General features: G+C 43.2%; 1 protein-coding gene across 3 annotated transcripts in view; it reads left to right on the plus strand.

Moving 5' to 3' along the window:
- The window catches only part of cers5 (ceramide synthase 5), a 68,924-nt gene that overhangs the window by 26,990 nt on the left and 15,316 nt on the right, over positions 1-26,618 (plus strand). For all 3 annotated transcript variants that reach the window (XM_071336794.1, XM_071336792.1, XM_071336793.1), the window contains exons 2-8: positions 1,312-1,420; positions 2,329-2,459; positions 5,318-5,375; positions 5,475-5,525; positions 5,850-5,942; positions 8,469-8,597; positions 8,909-9,015. In XM_071336794.1, the coding sequence (XP_071192895.1) occupies positions 1,312-1,420; positions 2,329-2,459; positions 5,318-5,375; positions 5,475-5,525; positions 5,850-5,942; positions 8,469-8,597; positions 8,909-9,015 (678 nt within the window). The remainder of the gene's footprint in view (positions 1-1,311; positions 1,421-2,328; positions 2,460-5,317; positions 5,376-5,474; positions 5,526-5,849; positions 5,943-8,468; positions 8,598-8,908; positions 9,016-26,618) is intronic.

Raw genomic sequence — 26,618 nt, forward strand, 5'->3', positions numbered from 1 at the left:
TTAGTAATCTGGCCTCTTGCCCTGTTGTGGCAGTCCTGCTCGCTTTGTCTTTTGGCTGGTGTTGGACAAATATTGATTGAGGGATATAAAATCTTTGAAAAATGTTTATCAAACAAGTCATGTAAGACATTGGGAGACGTTGGGAAACATTGGCAGACATTGCATTGTATGAATATAAGAATACAAATGAGAATGAAAGCGTTTCTGAGAATATAAATGGAGCAGGTTTTCATCAAGGATCTCTCTGTACTTTGGTCCGTTCATCTTTCCCTCGATCCTGACTAGCCTCCCAGTCCCTGCCGCTGAAAAACGTACCCACAGCATGATACTGCCACCTCCATGCCTTACCGTTGGGCTGGTATTGGCCAGGTGATGAGCGGTGACTGGTTTCCTCCAGACGTGACGCTTGGCATTCAGGCCAAAGAGTTCAATCTTGGTCTGAGAGTCCTTTAGGTGCCTTTTGGCTAACTCCAAGCGGGCTGTCATGTGCCTTTTACTGAGGAGTGGCTTCCATCTGGCCACTACCATAAAGGTCTGATTGGTGGAGTGCTGCAGAGATGGTTGTCCTTCTGGAAGGTTATCCCATCTCCACAGACGAACTCTGAAGCTCTGTCAGAGTGACCATCAGGCTATTGCTCACCTCCCTGACCAAGGTCCTTCTCCTCCGATTGCTCAGTTTGGCCGGGCGGCCAGCTCTAGGAAGAGTCTTGGTGGTTCCGAACTTCTTCTATTTAAGAATGATGGAGGCCACTGTGTTCTTGGGGACCTTCAATGCTGCAGACATTTTTTGGTACCCTTCCCCAGATCTGTGCCTCGACACAATCCTGTCTTGGAGCTTCGACCTCATGGCTTGGTTTTTTTCTCTGATGTGCACTGTCAACTGTGGGACCTTATATAGACAGGTGTGTGCCTTTTCAAATCATGTCCAATCAGTAGAATTTACCACAGGTGGACTCCAGTCAAGTTGTAGAAGCATCTGAAGGATGATCAATGGAAACAGGATGCACCTGAGCTTAATTTCGAGTCTCATAGCAAATGGTCAGAATACTTACAGTAGGTAAATAAGATATTTCGGTTTTGTATTTTTAATATATTTGCTAACATTAAAAAATAATAATAATAACTGCTTTGTCATTATGGGTTATTGTGTGTAGATTGAGGAATATTTTTTTTTTTAATCCATTTTGGAATAAGGCTATAACGTAACAAAATGTGGGAAAAGTCAAGGGGGTCTGAATATTTTCTGAATGCCCTGTATACAGCTAATAGCAATAAGATAGAGATCGGCTTTCACTGCTGTTATCCCTTCAGGTTCATAGCCAGTCCATGTGCCTTCCTCTTGCATATCCACGCTGCCTCAGTCCACTGGCGAGCCACACCAAACCCTATCCTGGAGAAGGTGTTTACATCCATCACAAAGGTACGCTAGCTCTCTTGACACACACTCACACACGAATAAGGTATTAGAGGTGTTTACATCCATCAAAGGTACACTCGCTGCCACACACACACACACAAATAAGGTATTAGATAAGGTTTTTACAGTGTTTACATCCATTACAAATGTAAGCTCGCTGCCACACACAGACATCACAAAGGTACGCTACCCTCACACACCACACACGCACCCACACTAGATACAAGGAAAATATTTAACTGTTTGTCTGTCAGCTGTCCTTTGTCTTCTAATGTCTCTTGTCACGCATCCATACATCGGTCTTACATAATACCAAACGATACTGGTCTCACATGCCTTAGTTCTTCATTTGTGTCTTCCTCCTTCCTGCTCCTCTTACTTTCATCTCTCTCTCATGTCTAAGTTGCAAAATTCCAGTAACTTTCCCTAAATTCCAAGGTGGGAATTATTTAATGGAAAACTTGGTGAATTTGGTGAACATTACCCACATTTTTCAATCCTAGATGATGTGTCATTCTCTTGTCTCTAAGTTGTGAGCTGTGGAAAGAATTTCCTCTTGAAGAACAATAAGTGCTGTCAGTCTCCTAATGCCTCCCACCCTCCCACCTGTCCACGTCTCAACCGCCTCACTTTCTGAATCCATCTCTTCCTCCTTCCTCCTATTCTCACTCATAAATCATACTCTTATGACCTAGGCCTGTCATCTGATGTGATGTCTGGTGATGTGTTGGTGGGCCAGGAATGCCTTTGTTTTAAAGCAAATTTCTGTGTTAGAATTTCCCTTGTTAGTCATACTTTCTCGTATCTCTCTCTCCCTCTGTCTCCTTCCCTATGCCCCATATTACTCTCTCCCCTTTGTCTATCTTTCCCTCTCTCCCTCCCCATTGTCTCTCTCTCTCTCACTCCCACAGTGCCCAGACTGGCGACACCTGGATGGGTTATCTAAGCAGCTGGACTGGGATGTGAGGAAGGTCCAGCGATGGTTCAGACAAAGACGCAACCAGGATAAGCCCAGCATACTCACCAAGTTCTGTGAGAGCATGTAGGTTATCAAACCCAGGACATGTAGGTTATCAAACCCAGGACATGTAGGTTATCAAACCAAGTACATGTAGGTTATTAAACCAGGTACAGGACATGTAGGTTATTAAACCAGGTACATGTAGGTTATCAAACCCAGTACATGTAGGTTATTAAACCAGGTACAGGACATGTAGGTTATCAAACCAGGTACAGGACATGTAGGTTATCAAACCCAGTACATGTAGGTTATTAAACCAGGTACAGGACATGTAGGTTATCAAACCCAGTACATGTAGGTTATTAAACCAGGTACATGTAGGTTATTAAACCAGGTACAGGACATGTAGGTTATCAAACCCAGTACATGTAGGTTATTAAACCAGGTACAGAACATGTAGGTTATCAAACCCAGTACATGTAGGTTATCAAACCCAGTACATGTAGGTTATTAAACCAGGTACAGGACATGTAAGTTATCAAACCCAGTACATGTAAGTTATTAAACCAGGTACAGGACATGTAGGTTATCAAACCAGGTACATGTAGGTTATCAAACCCAGTACATGTAGGTTATTAAACCAGGTACAGAACATGTAGGTTATCAAACCCAGTACATGTAGGTTATTAAACCAGGTACAGAACATGTAGGTTATCAAACCCAGTACATGTAGGTTATCAAACCCAGTACATGTAGGTTATTAAACCAGGTACAGGACATGTAAGTTATCAAACCCAGTACATGTAAGTTATTAAACCAGGTACAGGACATGTAGGTTATCAAACCAGGTACATGTAGGTTATCAAACCCAGTACATGTAGGTTATTAAACCAGGTACAGAACATGTAGGTTATCAAACCCAGTACATGTAGGTTATTAAACCAGGTACAGGACATGTAGGTTATTAAACCAGGTACAGGACATGTAGGTTATTAAACCAGGTACAGGACATGTAGGTTATTAAACCAGGTACAGGACATGTAGGTTATCAAACCCAGGACATGTAGATTATCAAACCCAGTACATGTAGGTTATCAAACCCAGTACATGTAGGTTATTAAACCAGGTACAGGACATGTAAGTTATCAAACCCAGTACATGTAAGTTATTAAACCAGGTACAGGACATGTAGGTTATCAAACCAGGTACATGTAGGTTATCAAACCCAGTACATGTAGGTTATTAAACCAGGTACAGAACATGTAGGTTATCAAACCAAGTACAGGACATGTAGGTTATCAAACCCAGTACATGTAGGTTATTAAACCAAGTACAGGACATGTAGGACATGTAGGTTATCAAACCCAGACCATGTAGGTTATTAAACCAAGTACAGGACATGTAGGTTATCAAACCAGGTACAGGACATGTAGGTTATCAAACCCAGTACATGTAGGTTATTAAACCAGGTACAGAACATGTAGGTTATCAAACCAGGTACAGGACATGTAGGTTATTAAACCAGGTACAGAACATGTAGGTTATCAAACCAGGTACAGGACATGTAGGTTATCAAACCAAGTACAGGACATGTAGGTTATCAAACCCAGTACATGTAGGTTATTAAACCAGGTACAGGACATGTAGGTTATCAAACCAGGTACAGGACATGTAGGTTATTAAACCAGGTACAGGACATGTAGGTTATCAAACCAGGTACAGGACATGTAGGTTATTAAACCAGGTACAGGACATGTAGGTTATCAAACCCAGTACATGTAGGTTATTAAACCAGGTACAGGACATGTAGGTTATCAAACCAGGTACAGGACATGTAGGTTATCAAACCAGGTACAGGACATGTAGGTTATTAAACCAGGTACAGGACATGTAGGTTATCAAACCAGGTACAGGACATGTAGGTTATCAAACCAGGTACAGGACATGTAGGTTATTAAACCAGGTACAGGACATGTAAGTTATTAAGCCAGGTACAGGACATGTAGGTTATCAAACCAGGTACAGGACATGTAGGTTATCAAACCCAGTACATGTAGGTTATCAAACCAGGTACAGGACATGTAGGTTATCAAACCAGGTACAGGACATGTAGGCTATCAAACCAGGTACAGGACATGTAGGTTATTAAACCAGGTACAGGACATGTAAGTTATTAAGCCAGGTACAGGACATGTAGGTTATCAAACCAGGTACAGAACATGTAGGTTATCAAACCAGGTACAGAACATGTAGGTTCATATCATAGGCTATAACATCTAGTCTTGATCTATGGTTCTTATTGACTAATGACTTTGCCCTTGACCTCTGTGGGATTGTGCACGCGTTGTTATGTGTTGTGTGTGTGTGTGGCGGTCTAATTTGTAAATGAATCTGACTACTGTCATTACTACTGGCTTGGTTCTGTCACTGACTACAATACACGATTCATCAGGATGTGTGTAATTATGAAGTGTATGCAAGGTCAGAGACAGAGACACGCATTCTTTTACAGTCCATTGTTCTGTCTGACCCCAGCCCTGTCATGTATTCACAGGTGGAGGTTACAGTCCATTGTTCTGTCTGACCCCAGCCCTGTCATGTATTTACAGGTGGAGGTTACAGTCCATTGTTCTGTCTGACCCCAGCCCTGTCATGTATTTACAGGTGGAGGTTACAGTCCATTGTTCTGTCTGACCCCAGCCCCGTCATGTATTTACAGGTGGAGGTTACAGTCCATTGTTCTGTCTGACCCCAGCCCTGTCATGTATTTACAGGTGGAGGTTACAGTCCATTGTTCTGTCTGACCCCAGCCCCGTCATGTATTCACAGGTGGAGGTTACAGTCCATTGTTCTGTCTGACCCCAGCCCTGTCATGTATTCACAGGTGGAGGTTACAGTCCATTGTTCTGTCTGACCCCAGCCCTGTCATGTATTTACAGGTGGAGGTCTACATTTTATCTGTGCATATTTACCTATGGGATTCGTTTTCTATGGCAGGTGAGATTTGCGGTGATTGTGTGTATATTTACATATTTCCTATTGACGTAACAGTGGTGTACTGAATTGAGACTGACTGTGTTTGTCTGTGTTGTACAGTGCCCATGGATGTGGGATACACACCACTGCTGGTACAACTACCCCTACCAGGTGACGTTATACAGGCTGCCTCTTTATTTGGTTGGAAGTATTTTGGAATGAAAGAGTACTTCCTAGTAAACCCAGGAGGGTGCAAGAAGACAGTAGTATGGTATACACGTTCAATAATGTCTGTATCCGTATTAACATAAACCCTGTCTGTCTTGGTCCATGTTGGTGTCTAACAGGTCCTGACTTCAGGCCTGTACCGTCCGTATTAACATAAACCCTGTCTGTCTTGGTCCCTGTTACTATCTAACAGGTCCTGACTCCAGGCCTGTACCGTCCGTGTTAACATAAACCCTGTCTGTCTTGGTCCCTGTTACTATCTAACAGGTCCTGACTCCAGGCCTGTACCACTACTACATGACTGAGCTGGGCTTCTACTGGTCCCTCATGTTCTCTCAGTTTACTGACATCAAACGCAAGGTGAGACAGGCAACAGATGTTGTCTGTTTGATGGGAACACACACACACACACACACACACACACACACACACACACACAGCGCTACTTGAAAGGGGAGAAAGACTGGCCTCTAGATGTAAAAACAAACTACTAGGTATGCTGAGATATTTCTTTCTGTTGTGAGATACGTAGGGATGTCCTTGACTCCACTGGATTAGAGCAGTTTAGTATGACTCATTATGAAAGGTCACATGGGTTCTGCTCAGAAATGCTGTTTGTTTCAACCTCTAAATGCCTAGTTCCAGCACAGGGGACAGGATTTATACTTATGTGATATTAGGATAGAATGTCCCGGTCGTTAATAGAATTATTATTATTATTATTATTATCCATCATGGATTCCATGTGGTCAAGAAAATCTGTCCGGGGTTGGATAAGGCTAAAGCTATGTTGGAGTTTGTAAGACTGAGATTAAGATTACAGTGTATTCGGAAAGTATTCAGACCCCTTGACTTTTTCAACATTTTATGTTACAGCCTTATTCTAAAATAGATTCAATCGTTTTTTCTCCCTCATCAATCTACACAGAATACCCCATAATGACAGAGCAAAAACAGGTTATTAGAAATGTTTGATAATTTATTAAAAATAAAAAACTGAAATATTACATTTACATAAGTATTCAGATTTACTCAGTACTATGTTGAAGCCCCTTTGGCAGCGATTACAGCCTCGAGTCTTCTTGGGTATGACGCTACAAGCTTGGCACACCTGTATTTGTGGAGTTTCTCCCACTCTTCTCTGCAGATCCTCTCAAGCTCTGTCAGGTTGGATGGGGAGCATTGCTGCACAGCTATTTTCAGGTCTCCGGAGATGACCTGGTCCTGGCTCTGGCTGTGCCACTCAAGGACATTCAGCGACTTGTCCCGAAGCCACTCCTGCGTTGTCTTGGCTTTGTGCTTAGGCTCTTTGTCCTGTTCAAAGGTGAACCTTCGTCCCAGTCTGAGGTGCTGAGCGCTCTGGAGCAGGTTTTCATCAAGAATCTCTCTGTACTTTGCTCCGTTCATCTTTGCCTCGATCCTGATTAGTCTCCCAGTCCCTGCTGCTGAAAAACATCCCCACAGCATGATGCTGCCACGACCATGCTTCACCGTAGGGATGGTGCCAGGTTTTCCTGACACCAGAAAATTTTGTTTCTCAATGTCTGAGAGTCTTTAGGTGCCTTTTGGCAAACTCCAAGCCGGCTGCCATGTGCCTTTCACTGAGGAGTGGCTTCCGTCTGGCCACTCTACCATGAAGGCCTGATTGCTGCAGAGATGGTTGTCCTTCTGGAAGGTTATCCCATCTCCACAGAGGAACTGAAGAGCTCTATCAGAGTGATCATCTGGTTCTTGGTCACCTCCCTGACCAAGGCCCTTTTCCCCTGATTCCTCAGTTTGGCCGGGCGGCCAGCTCCAGGAAGAGTCTTGGCGGTTCCAAACTTCTTCCATTTAAGAATGATGGAGGCCACTGTGTTCTTGGGGTCATTCAATGCTGCTGAAATGTTTTGGTACCCTTCCCCAGATCTGTGCCTCGACACAATCCTGTCTCGGAGCTCTACGGACAATTCCTTCGATCTCATTGCTTGGGTTTTACTCTGACGTGCACTGTCAACTGTGGGACCTTATATAGACAGATGTGTGCCTTTACAAATCATGTCCAATCAATAGAATTTACCACAGGTGGACTCCAATCAAGTTATAGTAACAGCTCAAGGACTGATCAATGGAAACAGGATGCACCTGAGCTTCATTTCAAGTCTCTTAGCAAAGGGTCTGAATACTTATGTGAATAAGGTATTTCAGTTTTTTAAATTGTATATACAGTGGGGAGAACAAGTATTTGATACACTGCCGATTTTGCAGGTTTTCCTACTTACAAAGCATGTAGAGGTCTGTAATTTTTTATCATAGGTACACTTCAACTGTGAGAGACGGAATCTAAAACAAAAATCCAGAAAATCACATTGTATGATTTTTAAGTAATTAATTGGCATTTTATTGCATGACATAAGTATGACAACCTCCTCCTGGTTCGTTATGACCCAGTTGCTGTGACAACCTCCTCCTGGTTCGTTATGACCCAGTTGCTGTGACAACCTCCTCCTGGTTCGTTATGACCCAGTTGCTGTGACAACCTCCTCCTGGTTCGTTATGACCCAGTTGCTGTGACAACCTCCTCCTGGTTCGTTATGACCCAGTTGCTGTGACAACCTCCTCCTGGTTCGTTATGACCCAGTTGCTGTGACAACCTCCTCCTGGTTCGTTATGACCCAGTTGCTGTGACAACCTCCTCCTGGTTCGTTATGACCCAGTTGCTGTGACAAACTCCTCCTGGTTCGTTATGACCCAGTTGCTGTGACAACCTCCTCCTGGTTCGTTATGACCCAGTTGCTGTGGTAACCTCCTCCTGGTTCGTTATGACCCAGTTGCTGTGGTAACCTCCTCCTGGTTCGTTATGACCCAGTTGCTGTGGTAACCTCCTCCTGGTTCGTTATTGAATTGCAGGACTTTCCCATCATGTTCATCCATCACCTAGCAACAGTGAGCCTGATCAGTTTCTCCTACGCTAACAACATGCTACGTGTTGGGAGCCTGGTGATGTGCGTCCACGACGCATCAGACTTCATACTGGAGGTGAGTGGGTATGGACGGACACACACACACACACACACACACACACACACACACACACACACAGACACAGAGAGACACACACACAGAGACACACAGGCTCAGTTCTAGTGTCCACATTTACAAACTAGAATACTACTTAGAATGAGTTGGCCATGCATTCTCAGTGATATGCTAGTGTAGATACTGGAATGTACGTCAGTCTTATTTCTCATGAAGAAGGAACTTCTGGTGTGACATGGAACATTCAGTCAGACACAGAAACTAGTAGGTACATTCAATTATATCAAGCTTTTCCTACTCCTTTTTTTCAGGCAGCCAAGCTGGCCAACTACGCCAAGTACCAGCGCTTGTGTGACTTCCTGTTTGTTCTGTTTGCAGTAGTCTTCTTCATCACACGGCTCGTCATCTACCCTCTACGGTTAGTGAAACTCTATGGTTATCCATCTACCCTCTATGGTTAGTGAAACTCTATGGTTGACATCTACCCTCTATGGTTAGTGAAACTCTATGGTTGTGATCTACCCTCTACGGTTAGTGAAACTCTATGGTTGTGATCTACCCTCTACGGTTATCCATCTACCCTCTACGGTTAGTGAAACTCTATGGTTGTGATCTACCCTCTATGGTTAGTGAAACTCTATGGTTGACATCTACCCTCTATGGTTAGTGAAACTCTATGGTTGTGATCTACCCTCTACGGTTATCCATCTACCCTCTACGGTTAGTGAAACTCTATGGTTGTGATCTACCCTCTACGGTTAGTGAAACTCTATGGTTGTGATCTACCCTCTATGGTTAGTGAAACTCTATGGTTGACATCTACCCTCTACGGTTAGTGAAACTCTATGGTTGTGATCTACCCTCTACGGTTATCCATCTACCCTCTACGGTTAGTGAAACTCTATGGTTGTGATCTACCCTCTATGGTTAGTGAAACTCTATGGTTGTGATCTACCCTCTACGGTTAGTGAAACTCTATGGTTATCCATCTACCCTCTATGGTTAGTGAAACTCTATGGTTGACATCTACCCTCCATGATAAATGCAACACTGCTGGGGTGTATCCACTTGGAAGTAAATGGGCTGAAACAGGGAGGCGCCAACCTGAATTAGTCTAAAAATATACTTTTTGTTGCGAAAAGTTTTCTGTTGCACTAACGAATACATCCCAGTTACCATCTACCCTCTATGGTTATCCATCTACCCTCTATGGTTATCCATCTACCCTCTATGGTTACCATCTACCCTCTATGGTTATCCATCTACCCTCTATGGTTATCCATCTACCCTCTATGGTTATCTATCTACCCTCTATGGTTATCCATCTACCCTCTATGGTTACTATCTACCCTCTATGGTTATCCATCTACCCTCTATGGTTACCATCTACCATCTATGGTTATCCATCTACCCTCTATGGTTATCCATCTACCCTCTATGGTTATCCATCTACCCTCTATGGTTACTATCTACCCTCTATGGTTATCCATCTACCCTCTATGGTTACCATCTACCATCTATGGTTATCCATCTACCCTCTATGGTTATCCATCTACCCTCTATGGTTACCATCTACCCTCTATGGTTATCCATCTACCCTCTATGGTTATCCATCTACCCTCTATGGTTACCATCTACCCTCTATGGTTATCCATCTACCCTCTATGGTTATCCATCTACCCTCTATGGTTATCCATCTACCCTCTATGGTTACCATCTACCCTCTATGGTTATCCATCTACCCTCTATGGTTATATATCTACCCTCTATGGTTATCCATCTACCCTCTATGGTTATCCATCTACCCTCTATGGTTATCCATCTACCCTCTATGGTTATCCATCTACCCTCTATGGTTATCCATATACCCTCTATGGTTATCCATCTACCCTCTATGGTTATCCATCTACTCTCTATGGTTATCCATCTACCCTCTATGGTTATCCATCTACCCTCTATGGTTATCCATCTACCCTCTATGGTTATCCATCTACCCTCTATGGTTATCCATCTACCCTCTATGGTTATCCATCTACCCTCTATGGTTATCCATCTACCCTCTATGGTTATCCATCTACCCTCTATGGTTATCCATCTACCCTCTATGGTTATCCATCTACTCTCTATGGTTATGGTTACCATCTACATTTACATTTACATTTAAGTCATTTAGCAGACGCTCTTATCCAGAGCGACTTACAAGTTGGTGCATTCACCTTATGATGTCCAGTGGAACAACCACTTTACAATAGTGCATCTAACTCTAAGGGGGGGGGTTAGAAGGATTACTTTATCCTATCCTAGGTATTGCTTAAAGAGGTGGGGTTTCAGGTGTCTCCGGAAGGTGGTGATTGATTCCGCTGACCTGGCGTCGTGGGGGAGTTTGTTCCACCATTGGGGTGCCAGAGCAGCGAACAGTTTTGACTGGGCTGAGCGGGAACTGTACTTCCTCAGAGGTAGGGAGGCGAGCAGGCCAGAGGTGGATGAACGCAGTGCCCTTGTTTGGGTGTAGGGCCTGATCAGAGCCTGAAGGTACGGAGGTGCCGTTCCCCTCACAGCTCCGTAGGCAAGCACCATGGTCTTGTAGCGGATGCGAGCTTCAACTGGAAGCCAGTGGAGAGAGCGGAGGAGCGGGGTGACGTGAGAGAACTTGGGAAGGTTGAACACCAGACGGGCTGCGGCGTTCTGGATGAGTTGTAGGGGTTTAATCGCACAGGCAGGGAGCCCAGCCAACAGCGAGTTGCAGTAATCCAGACGGGAGATGACAAGTGCCTGGATTAGGACCTGCGCCGCTTACTGTGTGAGGCAGGGTCGTACTCTGCGAATGTTGTAGAGCATGAACCTACATGAACCTATCTACCCTCTATGGTTATCCATCTACCCTCTATGGTTATCCATCTACCCTCTATGGTTATCCATCTACCCTCTATGGTTATCTATCTACCCTCTATGGTTACCATCTACCCTCTATGGTTATCCATCTACCCTCTATGGTTATCCATCTACCCTCTATGGTTATCCATCTACCCTCTATGGTTACCATCTACCCTCTATGGTTATCCATCTACCCTCTATGGTTATGGTTACCATCTACCCTCTATGGTTACCATCTACCCTCTATGGTTACCATCTACCCTCTATGGTTACCCATCTACCCTCTATGGTTACCTATCTACTCTCTATGGTTACCATCTACCCTCTATGGTTATCTATCTACCCTCTATGGTTATCTATCTACCCTCTATGGTTATCTATCTACCCTCTATGGTTACCATCTACCCTCTATGGTTACCATCTACCCTCTATGGTTATCTATCTACCCTCTATGGTTATCTATCTACCCTCTATGGTTACCATTTACCATCTACCCTCTATGGTTATCCATCCACCCTCTATGGTTACTATCTACCCTCTATGGTCATCTATCTACCCTCTATGGTTATCCATCTACCCTCTATGGTTATGGTTACCATCTACCCTATCTACCCTCTATGGTTATGGTTACCATCTACCCTATCTACCCTCTATGGTTATGGTTATCCATCTACCCTCTATGGTTATATATCTACCCTCTATGGTTATCCATCTACCCTCTATGGTTATCCATCTACCCTCTCTGGTTATCCATCTACCCTCTATGGTTATCCATCTACCCTCTATGGTTATCTATCTACCCTCTATGGTTAGCCATCTACCCTCTATGGTTATCTATCTACCCTCTATTGTTATCATCTACCCTCTATGGTTATCCATCTACCCTCTATGGTTATCCATCTACCCTCTATGGTCATCCATCTACCCTCTATGGTTATCCATCTACCCTCTATGGTCATGCATCTACCCTCTATGGTTATCCATCTACCCTCTATGGTTATCCATCTACCCTCTATGGTCACCCATCTACCCTCTATGGTTATCCATATACTCTCTATGGTTATCCATCTACCCTCTATGGTTATGGTTACCATCTACCCTCTATGGTTACCATCTACCCTCTATGGTAACCCATCTACCCTCTATGGTTATGGTTACCATCTAACCTCTATGGTTACCCATCTACCCTCTATGGTTACCCATCTACCCTCTATGGTTATCCATCTACCCTCTATGGTTACCCATCTACCCTCTATGGTTATGGTTACCATCTACTCTCTATGGTTATCCATCTACCCTCTATGGTTATCCATCTACCCTCTATGGTTATCCATCTACCCTCTATGGTTATCCATCTACCCTCTATGGTTATCCATCTACCCTCTATGGTTATCCATCTACCCTCTATGGTTATCTATCTACCCTCTATGGTTACCATTTACCATCTACCCTCTATGGTCATCCATCTACCCTCTATGGTTACCCATCTACCCTCTATGGTTATCCATCTACCCTCTATGGTTATCCATCTACCCTCTATGGTTATCCATCTACCCTCTATGGTTATCCATCTACCCTCTATGGTTATGGTTACCATCTACCCTCTATGGTAACCCATCTACCCTCTATGGTTATGGTTACCATCTACCCTCTATGGTTACCCATCTACCCTCTATGGTTACCCATCTACCCTCTATGGTTACCATCTACCCTCTATGGTTACCATCTACCCTCTATGGTTACCCATCTACCCTCTATGGTTATGGTTACCATCTACTCTCTATGGTTATCCATCTACCCTCTATGGTTATCCATCTACCCTCTATGGTTAACTATCTACCCTCTATGGTTATATATCTACCCTCTATGGTTATCCATCTACCCTCTATGGTTATCCATCTACCCTCTATGGTTATCCATCTACCCTCTATGGTTACCATCTACCCTCTATGGTTATCTATCTACCCTCTATGGTTATCCATCTACCCTCTATGGTTATCCATCTACCCTCTATGGTTATCCATCTACCCTCTATGGTTACCATCTACCCTCTATGGTTATCTATCTACCCTCTATGGTTACCATCTACCCTCTATGGTTATCCATCTACCCTCTATGGTTACCATCTACCCTCTATGGTTACCATCTACCCTCTATGGTTACCATCTACCATCTATGGTTATGGTTACCATTTACCCTCTATGGTTATCCATCTACCCTCTATGGTTATCCATCTACCCTCTATGGTCATCTATCTACCCTCTATTGTCATCTATCTACCCTCTATGGTTATCCATCTACCCTCTATGGTCATCCATCTACCCTCTATGGTTATCCATCTACCCTCTATGGTTATCTATCTACCATCTATGGTTATGGTTACCATCTACCCTCTATGGTTATGGTTACCATCTACCCTATCTACCCTCTATGGTTATGGTTATCCATCTACCCTCTATGGTTATATATCTACCCTCTATGGTTATCCATCTACCCTCTATGGTTATCCATCTACCCTCTATGGTTATCCATCTACCCTCTATGGTTATCCATCTACCCTCTATGGTTATCCATCTACCCTCTATGGTTATCTATCTACCCTCTATGGTTATCTATCTACCCTCTATGGTTATCCATCTACCCTCTATGGTTATCTATCTACCCTCTATTGTTATCATCTACCCTCTATGGTTATCCATCTACCCTCTATGGTTATCCATCTACCCTCTATGGTCATCCATCTACCCTCTATGGTTATCCATCTACCCTCTATGGTCATCCATCTACCCTCTATGGTTACCCATCTACCCTCTATGGTTATCCATTTACCCTCTATGGTCATCCATCTACCCTCTATGGTTATCCATCTACCCTCTATGGTTATCCATCTACCCTCTATGGTTATCCATCTACCCTCTATGGTTATGGTTACCATCTACCCTCTATGGTTACCATCTACCCTCTATGGTTATCCATCTACCCTCTATGGTTATGGTTACCATCTACCCTCTATGGTTACCATCTACCCTCTATGGTTACCATCTACCCTCTATGGTTACCTATCTACTCTCTATGGTTACCATCTACCCTCTATGGTTATCTATCTACCCTCTATGGTTATCTATCTACCCTCTATGGTTATCTATCTACCCTCTATGGTTATCTATCTACCCTCTATGGTTACCATCTACCCTCTATGGTTATCTATCTACCCTCTATGGTTATCTATCTACCCTCTATGGTTACCATTTACCATCTACCCTCTATGGTTATCCATCCACCCTCTATGGTTACTATCTACCCTCTATGGTCATCTATCTACCCTCTATGGTTATCCATCTACCCTCTATGGTTATGGTTACCATCTACCCTATCTACCCTCTATGGTTATATATCTACCCTCTATGGTTATCCATCTACCCTCTATGGTTATCCATCTACCCTCTATGGTTATCCATCTACCCTCTATGGTTATCCATCTACCCTCTATGGTTATCCATCTACCCTCTATGGTTATCTATCTACCCTCTATGGTTATCTATCTACCCTCTATGGTTATCTATCTACCCTCTATGGTTACCATCTACCCTCTATGGTTACCATCTACCCTCTATGGTTATCTATCTACCCTCTATGGTTATCTATCTACCCTCTATGGTTACCATTTACCATCTACCCTCTATGGTTATCCATCCACCCTCTATGGTTACTATCTACCCTCTATGGTCATCCATCTACCCTCTATGGTTATCCATCTACCCTCTATGGTCATGCATCTACCCTCTATGGTTACCCATCTACCCTCTATGGTTATCCATCTACCCTCTATGGTCATCCATCTACCCTCTATGGTTATCCATCTACCCTCTATGGTTATCCATCTACTCTCTATGGTTATCCATCTACCCTCTATGGTTATGGTTACCATCTACCCTCTATGGTTACCATCTACCCTCTATGGTAACCCATCTACCCTATATGGTTATGGTTACCATCTACCCTCTATGGTTACCCATCTACCCTCTATGGTTACCATCTACCCTCTATGGTTACCCATCTACCCTCTATGGTTATGGTTACCATCTACTCTCTATGGTTATCCATCTACCCTCTATGGTTATCCATCTACCCTCTATGGTTAACTATCTACCCTCTATGGTTATCATCTACCCTCTATGGTTATCCATCTACCCTCTATGGTTAACTATCTACCCTCTATGGTTATCATCTACCCTCTATGGTTATCCATCTACCCTCTATGGTTATCCATCTACCCTCTATGGGTATCCATCTACCCTCTATGGTCATCCATCTACCCTCTATGGTTATCCATATACCCTCTATGGTCATCCATCTACCCTCTATGGTTACCCATCTACCCTCTATGGTTATCCATCTACCCTCTATGGTTATCCATCTACCCTCTATGGTTATCCATCTACCCTCTATGGTTATCCATCTACCCTCTATGGTTATGGTTACCATCTACCCTCTATGGTAACCCATCTACCCTCTATGGTTATGGTTACCATCTACCCTCTATGGTTACCCATCTACCCTCTATGGTTACCCATCTACCCTCTATGGTTACCATCTACCCTCTATGGTTACCCATCTACCCTCTATGGTTATGGTTACCATCTACTCTCTATGGTTATCCATCTACCCTCTATGGTTACCATCTACCCTCTATGGTTATCTATCTACCCTCTATGGTTATCCATCTACCCTCTATGGTTACCATCTACCCTCTATGGTTACCATCTACCCTCTATGGTTACCATCTACCATCTATGGTTATGGTTACCATCTACCCTCTATGGTTACCCATCTACCCTCTATGGTTATGGTTACCATCTACTCTCTATGGTTATCCATCTACCCTCTATGGTTACCATCTACCCTCTATGGTTATCCATCTACCCTCTATGGTTATCCATCTACCCTCTATGGTTATCCATCTACCCTCTATGGTTATCCATCTACCCTCTATGGTTATCCATCTACCCTCTATGGTTATGGTTACCATCTACCCTCTATGGTAACCCATCTACCCTCTATGGTTATGGTTACCATCTACCCTCTATGGTTACCCATCTACCCTCTATGGTTACCCATCTACCCTCTATGGTTACCATCTACCCTCTATGGTTACCCATCTACCCTCTATGGTTATGGTTACCATCTACTCTCTATGGTTATCCATCTACCCTCTATGGTTACCATCTACCCTCTATGGTTATCTATCTACCCTCTATGGTTATCCATCTACCCTCTATGGTTATCCATCTACCCTCTATGGTTATCCATCTACCCTCTATGGTTACCATCTACCCTCTATGGTTATCTATCTACCCTCTATGGGTACCATCTACCCTCTATGGTTATCCATCTACCCTCTATGGTTACCATCTACCCTCTATGGTTACCATCTACCCTCTATGGTTACCATCTACCATCTATGGTTATGGTTACCATTTACCCTCTATGGTTATCCATCTACCCTCTATGGTTATCCATCTACCCTCTATGGTCATCTATCTACCCTCTATTGTCATCTATCTACCCTCTATGGTTATCCATCTACCCTCTATGGTCATCTATCTACCCTCTATGGTTATCCATCTACCCTCTATGGTTATCCATCTACCCTCTATGGTTATCTATCTACCCTCTATGGTTATCCATCTACCCTCTATGGTTATCTATCTACCATCTATGGTTATGGTTACCATCTACCCTATCTACCCTCTATGGTTATGGTTACCATCTACCCTATCTACCCTCTATGGTTATGGTTATCCATCTACCCTCTATGGTTATATATCTACCCTCTATGGTTATCCATCTACCCTCTATGGTTATCCATCTACCCTCTATGGTTATCCATCTACCCTCTATGGTTATCCATCTACCCTCTATGGTTATCCATCTACCCTCTATGGTTATCTATCTACCCTCTATGGTTATCTATCTACCCTCTATGGTTATCCATCTACCCTCTATGGTTATCTATCTACCCTTTATTGTTATCATCTACCCTCTATGGTTATCCATCTACCCTCTATGGTTATCCATCTACCCTCTATGGTCATCCATCTACCCTCTATGGTTATCCATCTACCCTCTATGGTCATCCATCTACCCTCTATGGTTACCCATCTACCCTCTATGGTTATCCATTTACCCTCTATGGTCATCCATCTACCCTCTATGGTTATCCATCTACCCTCTATGGTTATCCATCTACCCTCTATGGTTATCCATCTACCCTCTATGGTTATGGTTACCATCTACCCTCTATGGTTACCATCTACCCTCTATGGTTATCCATCTACCCTCTATGGTTATGGTTACCATCTACCCTCTATGGTTACCATCTACCCTCTATGGTTACCATCTACCCTCTATGGTTACCCATCTACCCTCTATGGTTACCTATCTACTCTCTATGGTTACCATCTACCCTCTATGGTTATCTATCTACCCTCTATGGTTATCTATCTACCCTCTATGGTTACCATCTACCCTCTATGGTTACCATCTACCCTCTATGGTTATCTATCTACCCTCTATGGTTATCTATCTACCCTCTATGGTTACCATTTACCATCTACCCTCTATGGTTATCCATCCACCCTCTATGGTTACTATCTACCCTCTATGGTTATCCATCTACCCTCTATGGTTATGGTTACCATCTACCCTATCTACCCTCTATGGTTATGGTTATCCATCTACCCTCTATGGTTATATATCTACCCTCTATGGTTATCCATCTACCCTCTATGGTTATCCATCTACCCTCTATGGTTATCCATCTACCCTCTATGGTTATCCATCTACCCTCTATGGTTATCTATCTACCCTCTGGTTATCTATCTACCCTCTATGGTTACCATCTACCCTATATGGTTACCATCTACCCTCTATGGTTATCTATCTACCCTCTATGGTTATCTATCTACCCTCTATGGTTACCATTTACCATCTACCCTCTATGGTTATCCATCCACCCTCTATGGTTACTATCTACCCTCTATGGTCATCTATCTACCCTCTATGGTTATCCATCTACCCTCTATGGTTATGGTTACCATCTACCCTATCTACCCTCTATGGTTATGGTTACCATCTACCCTCTATGGTTATGGTTATCCATCTACCCTCTATGGTTATCCATCTACCCTCTATGGTTATCCATCTACCCTCTATGGTTATCCATCTACCCTCTATGGTTATCCATCTACCCTCTATGGTTATCCATCTACCCTCTATGGTTATCCATCTACCCTCTATGGTTATCTATCTACCCTCTATGGTTATCATCTACCCTCTATGGTTAGCCATCTACCCTCTATGGTTATCTATCTACCCTCTATTGTTATCATCTACCCTCTATGGTTATCCATCTACCCTCTATGGTTATCCATCTACCCTCTATGGTCATCCATCTACCCTCTATGGTTATCCATCTACCCTCTATGGTCATGCATCTACCCTCTATGGTTACCCATCTACCCTCTATGGTTATCCATTTACCCTCTATGGTCATCCATCTACCCTCTATGGTTATCCATCTACCCTCTATGGTTATCCATCTACCCTCTATGGTTATCCATCTACCCTCTATGGTTATGGTTACCATCTACCCTCTATGGTTACCATCTACCCTCTATGGTTATCCATCTACCCTCTATGGTTATGGTTACCATCTACCCTCTATGGTTACCATCTACCCTCTATGGTTACCATCTACCCTCTATGGTTACCTATCTACTCTCTATGGTTACCATCTACCCTCTATGGTTATCTATCTACCCTCTATGGTTATCTATCTACCCTCTATGGTTATCTATCTACCCTCTATGGTTATCTATCTACCCTCTATGGTTACCATCTACCCTCTATGGTTATCTATCTACCCTCTATGGTTATCTATCTACCCTCTATGGTTACCATTTACCATCTACCCTCTATGGTTATCCATCCACCCTCTATGGTTACTATCTACCCTCTATGGTCATCTATCTACCCTCTATGGTTATCCATCTACCCTCTATGGTTATGGTTACCATCTACCCTATCTACCCTCTATGGTTATATATCTACCCTCTATGGTTATCCATCTACCCTCTATGGTTATCCATCTACCCTCTATGGTTATCCATCTACCCTCTATGGTTATCCATCTACCCTCTATGGTTATCCATCTACCCTCTATGGTTATCTATCTACCCTCTATGGTTATCTATCTACCCTCTATGGTTATCTATCTACCCTCTATGGTTACCATCTACCCTCTATGGTTACCATCTACCCTCTATGGTTATCTATCTACCCTCTATGGTTATCTATCTACCCTCTATGGTTACCATTTACCATCTACCCTCTATGGTTATCCATCCACCCTCTATGGTTACTATCTACCCTCTATGGTCATCCATCTACCCTCTATGGTTATCCATCTACCCTCTATGGTCATGCATCTACCCTCTATGGTTACCCATCTACCCTCTATGGTTATCCATCTACCCTCTATGGTCATCCATCTACCCTCTATGGTTATCCATCTACCCTCTATGGTTATCCATCTACTCTCTATGGTTATCCATCTACCCTCTATGGTTATGGTTACCATCTACCCTCTATGGTTACCATCTACCCTCTATGGTAACCCATCTACCCTATATGGTTATGGTTACCATCTACCCTCTATGGTTACCCATCTACCCTCTATGGTTACCATCTACCCTCTATGGTTACCCATCTACCCTCTATGGTTATGGTTACCATCTACTCTCTATGGTTATCCATCTACCCTCTATGGTTATCCATCTACCCTCTATGGTTAACTATCTACCCTCTATGGTTATCATCTACCCTCTATGGTTATCCATCTACCCTCTATGGTTAACTATCTACCCTCTATGGTTATCATCTACCCTCTATGGTTATCCATCTACCCTCTATGGTTATCCATCTACCCTCTATGGGTATCCATCTACCCTCTATGGTCATCCATCTACCCTCTATGGTTATCCATATACCCTCTATGGTCATCCATCTACCCTCTATGGTTACCCATCTACCCTCTATGGTTATCCATCTACCCTCTATGGTTATCCATCTACCCTCTATGGTTATCCATCTACCCTCTATGGTTATCCATCTACCCTCTATGGTTATGGTTACCATCTACCCTCTATGGTAACCCATCTACCCTCTATGGTTATGGTTACCATCTACCCTCTATGGTTACCCATCTACCCTCTATGGTTACCCATCTACCCTCTATGGTTACCATCTACCCTCTATGGTTACCCATCTACCCTCTATGGTTATGGTTACCATCTACTCTCTATGGTTATCCATCTACCCTCTATGGTTACCATCTACCCTCTATGGTTATCTATCTACCCTCTATGGTTATCCATCTACCCTCTATGGTTACCATCTACCCTCTATGGTTACCATCTACCCTCTATGGTTACCATCTACCATCTATGGTTATGGTTACCATCTACCCTCTATGGTTACCCATCTACCCTCTATGGTTATGGTTACCATCTACTCTCTATGGTTATCCATCTACCCTCTATGGTTACCATCTACCCTCTATGGTTATCCATCTACCCTCTATGGTTATCCATCTACCCTCTATGGTTATCCATCTACCCTCTATGGTTATCCATCTACCCTCTATGGTTATGGTTACCATCTACCCTCTATGGTAACCCATCTACCCTCTATGGTTATGGTTACCATCTACCCTCTATGGTTACCCATCTACCCTCTATGGTTACCCATCTACCCTCTATGGTTACCATCTACCCTCTATGGTTACCCATCTACCCTCTATGGTTATGGTTACCATCTACTCTCTATGGTTATCCATCTACCCTCTATGGTTACCATCTACCCTCTATGGTTATCTATCTACCCTCTATGGTTATCCATCTACCCTCTATGGTTATCCATCTACCCTCTATGGTTATCCATCTACCCTCTATGGTTACCATCTACCCTCTATGGTTATCTATCTACCCTCTATGGGTACCATCTACCCTCTATGGTTATCCATCTACCCTCTATGGTTACCATCTACCCTCTATGGTTACCATCTACCCTCTATGGTTACCATCTACCATCTATGGTTATGGTTACCATTTACCCTCTATGGTTATCCATCTACCCTCTATGGTTATCCATCTACCCTCTATGGTCATCTATCTACCCTCTATTGTCATCTATCTACCCTCTATGGTTATCCATCTACCCTCTATGGTCATCTATCTACCCTCTATGGTTATCCATCTACCCTCTATGGTTATCCATCTACCCTCTATGGTTATCTATCTACCCTCTATGGTTATCCATCTACCCTCTATGGTTATCTATCTACCATCTATGGTTATGGTTACCATCTACCCTATCTACCCTCTATGGTTATGGTTACCATCTACCCTATCTACCCTCTATGGTTATGGTTATCCATCTACCCTCTATGGTTATATATCTACCCTCTATGGTTATCCATCTACCCTCTATGGTTATCCATCTACCCTCTATGGTTATCCATCTACCCTCTATGGTTATCCATCTACCCTCTATGGTTATCCATCTACCCTCTATGGTTATCTATCTACCCTCTATGGTTATCTATCTACCCTCTATGGTTATCCATCTACCCTCTATGGTTATCTATCTACCCTTTATTGTTATCATCTACCCTCTATGGTTATCCATCTACCCTCTATGGTTATCCATCTACCCTCTATGGTCATCCATCTACCCTCTATGGTTATCCATCTACCCTCTATGGTCATCCATCTACCCTCTATGGTTACCCATCTACCCTCTATGGTTATCCATTTACCCTCTATGGTCATCCATCTACCCTCTATGGTTATCCATCTACCCTCTATGGTTATCCATCTACCCTCTATGGTTATCCATCTACCCTCTATGGTTATGGTTACCATCTACCCTCTATGGTTACCATCTACCCTCTATGGTTATCCATCTACCCTCTATGGTTATGGTTACCATCTACCCTCTATGGTTACCATCTACCCTCTATGGTTACCATCTACCCTCTATGGTTACCCATCTACCCTCTATGGTTACCTATCTACTCTCTATGGTTACCATCTACCCTCTATGGTTATCTATCTACCCTCTATGGTTATCTATCTACCCTCTATGGTTACCATCTACCCTCTATGGTTACCATCTACCCTCTATGGTTATCTATCTACCCTCTATGGTTATCTATCTACCCTCTATGGTTACCATTTACCATCTACCCTCTATGGTTATCCATCCACCCTCTATGGTTACTATCTACCCTCTATGGTTATCCATCTACCCTCTATGGTTATGGTTACCATCTACCCTATCTACCCTCTATGGTTATGGTTATCCATCTACCCTCTATGGTTATATATCTACCCTCTATGGTTATCCATCTACCCTCTATGGTTATCCATCTACCCTCTATGGTTATCCATCTACCCTCTATGGTTATCCATCTACCCTCTATGGTTATCTATCTACCCTCTGGTTATCTATCTACCCTCTATGGTTACCATCTACCCTATATGGTTACCATCTACCCTCTATGGTTATCTATCTACCCTCTATGGTTATCTATCTACCCTCTATGGTTACCATTTACCATCTACCCTCTATGGTTATCCATCCACCCTCTATGGTTACTATCTACCCTCTATGGTCATCTATCTACCCTCTATGGTTATCCATCTACCCTCTATGGTTATGGTTACCATCTACCCTATCTACCCTCTATGGTTATGGTTACCATCTACCCTCTATGGTTATGGTTATCCATCTACCCTCTATGGTTATCCATCTACCCTCTATGGTTATCCATCTACCCTCTATGGTTATCCATCTACCCTCTATGGTTATCCATCTACCCTCTATGGTTATCCATCTACCCTCTATGGTTATCCATCTACCCTCTATGGTTATCCATCTACCCTCTATGGTTATCTATCTACCCTCTATTGTTATCATCTACCCTCTATGGTTATCCATCTACCCTCTATGGTTATCCATCTACCCTCTATGGTCATCCATCTACCCTCTATGGTTATCCATCTACCCTCTATGGTCATGCATCTACCCTCTATGGTTACCCATCTACCCTCTATGGTTATGGTTACCATCTACCCTCTATGGTTATGGTTACCATCTACCCTCTATGGTTACCCATCTACCCTCTATGGTTACCATCTACCCTCTATGGTTACCCATCTACCCTCTATGGTTATGGTTACCATCTACTCTCTATGGTTATCCATCTACCCTCTATGGTTATCCATCTACCCTCTATGGTTAACTATCTACCCTCTATGGTTATCATCTACCCTCTATGGTTATCCATCTACCCTCTATGGTTAACTATCTACCCTCTATGGTTATCATCTACCCTCTATGGTTATCCATCTACCCTCTATGGTTATCCATCTACCCTCTATGGGTATCCATCTACCCTCTATGGTCATCCATCTACCCTCTATGGTTATCCATCTACCCTCTATGGTCATCCATCTACCCTCTATGGTTACCCATCTACCCTCTATGGTTATCCATCTACCCTCTATGGTTATCCATCTACCCTCTATGGTTATCCATCTACCCTCTATGGTTATCCATCTACCCTCTATGGTTATCCATCTACCCTCTATGGTTATGGTTACCATCTACCCTCTATGGTAACCCATCTACCCTCTATGGTTATGGTTACCATCTACCCTCTATGGTTACCCATCTACCCTCTATGGTTACCCATCTACCCTCTATGGTTACCCATCTACCCTCTATGGTTACCATCTACCCTCTATGGTTACCCATCTACCCTCTATGGTTATGGTTACCATCTACTCTCTATGGTTATCCATCTACCCTCTATGGTTACCATCTACCCTCTATGGTTATCTATCTACCCTCTATGGTTATCCATCTACCCTCTATGGTTATCCATCTACCCTCTATGGTTATCCATCTACCCTCTATGGTTACCATCTACCCTCTATGGTTATCTATCTACCCTCTATGGGTACCATCTACCCTCTATGGTTATCCATCTACCCTCTATGGTTACCATCTACCCTCTATGGTTACCATCTACCCTCTATGGTTACCATCTACCATCTATGGTTATGGTTACCATTTACCCTCTATGGTTATCCATCTACCCTCTATGGTTATCCATCTACCCTCTATGGTTATCCATCTACCCTCTATGGTTATCCATCTATCCTCTATGGTTATCCATCTACCCTCTATGGTTATCCATCTACCCTCTATGGTTATCCATCTACCCTCTATGGTTATCCATCTACCCTCTATGGTTAGCCATCTACCCTCTATGGTTATCTATCTACCCTCTATTGTTATCATCTACCCTCTATGGTTATCCATCTACCCTCTATGGTTATCCATCTACCCTCTATGGTCATCCATCTACCCTCTATGGTTATCCATCTACCCTCTATGGTTATCCATCTACCCTCTATGGTTATCTATCTACCCTCTATGGTTATCATCTACCCTCTATGGTTAGCCATCTACCCTCTATGGTTATCTATCTACCCTCTATTGTTATCATCTACCCTCTATGGTTATCCATCTACCCTCTATGGTTATCCATCTACCCTCTATGGTCATCCATCTACCCTCTATGGTTATCCATCTACCCTCTATGGTCATGCATCTACCCTCTATGGTTACCCATCTACCCTCTATGGTTATCCATCTACCCTCTATGGTCATCCATCTACCCTCTATGGTTATCCATCTACCCTCTATGGTTATCCATCTACTCTCTATGGTTATCCATCTACCCTCTATGGTTATGGTTACCATCTACCCTCTATGGTTACCATCTACCCTCTATGGTTACCATCTACCCTCTATGGTTACCATCTACCCTCTATGGTAACCCATCTACCCTATATGGTTATGGTTACCATCTACCCTCTATGGTTACCCATCTACCCTCTATGGTTACCCATCTACCCTCTATGGTTACCATCTACCCTCTATGGTTACCCATCTACCCTCTATGGTTATGGTTACCATCTACTCTCTATGGTTATCCATCTACCCTCTATGGTTATCCATCTACCCTCTATGGTTAACTATCTACCCTCTATGGTTATCATCTACCCTCTATGGTTATCCATCTACCCTCTATGGTTAACTATCTACCCTCTATGGTTATCATCTACCCTCTATGGTTATCCATCTACCCTCTATGGTTATCCATCTACCCTCTATGGGTATCCATCTACCCTCTATGGTCATCCATCTACCCTCTATGGTTATCCATCTACCCTCTATGGTCATCCATCTACCCTCTATGGTTACCCATCTACCCTCTATGGTTATCCATCTACCCTCTATGGTTATCCATCTACCCTCTATGGTTATCCATCTACCCTCTATGGTTATCCATCTACCCTCTATGGTTATGGTTACCATCTACCCTCTATGGTAACCCATCTACCCTCTATGGTTATGGTTACCATCTACCCTCTATGGTTACCCATCTACCCTCTATGGTTACCATCTACCCTCTATGGTTACCCATCTACCCTCTATGGTTATGGTTACCATCTACTCTCTATGGTTATCCATCTACCCTCTATGGTTACCATCTACCCTCTATGGTTATCTATCTACCCTCTATGGTTATCCATCTACCCTCTATGGTTATCCATCTACCCTCTATGGTTATCCATCTACCCTCTATGGTTACCATCTACCCTCTATGGTTATCTATCTACCCTCTATGGGTACCATCTACCCTCTATGGTTATCCATCTACCCTCTATGGTTACCATCTACCCTCTATGGTTACCATCTACCCTCTATGGTTACCATCTACCCTCTATGGTTACCATCTACCATCTATGGTTATGGTTACCATTTACCCTCTATGGTTATCCATCTACCCTCTATGGTTATCCATCTACCCTCTATGGTCATCTATCTACCCTCTATTGTCATCTATCTACCCTCTATGGTTATCAATCTACCCTCTATGGTCATCTATCTACCCTCTATGGTTATCCATCTACCCTCTATGGTTATCCATCTACCCTCTATGGTTAT

This window comes from Salvelinus alpinus, chromosome 12 (genome assembly GCF_045679555.1).
Source record: "Salvelinus alpinus chromosome 12, SLU_Salpinus.1, whole genome shotgun sequence".
Lineage (NCBI taxonomy): Eukaryota > Metazoa > Chordata > Actinopteri > Salmoniformes > Salmonidae > Salvelinus > Salvelinus alpinus.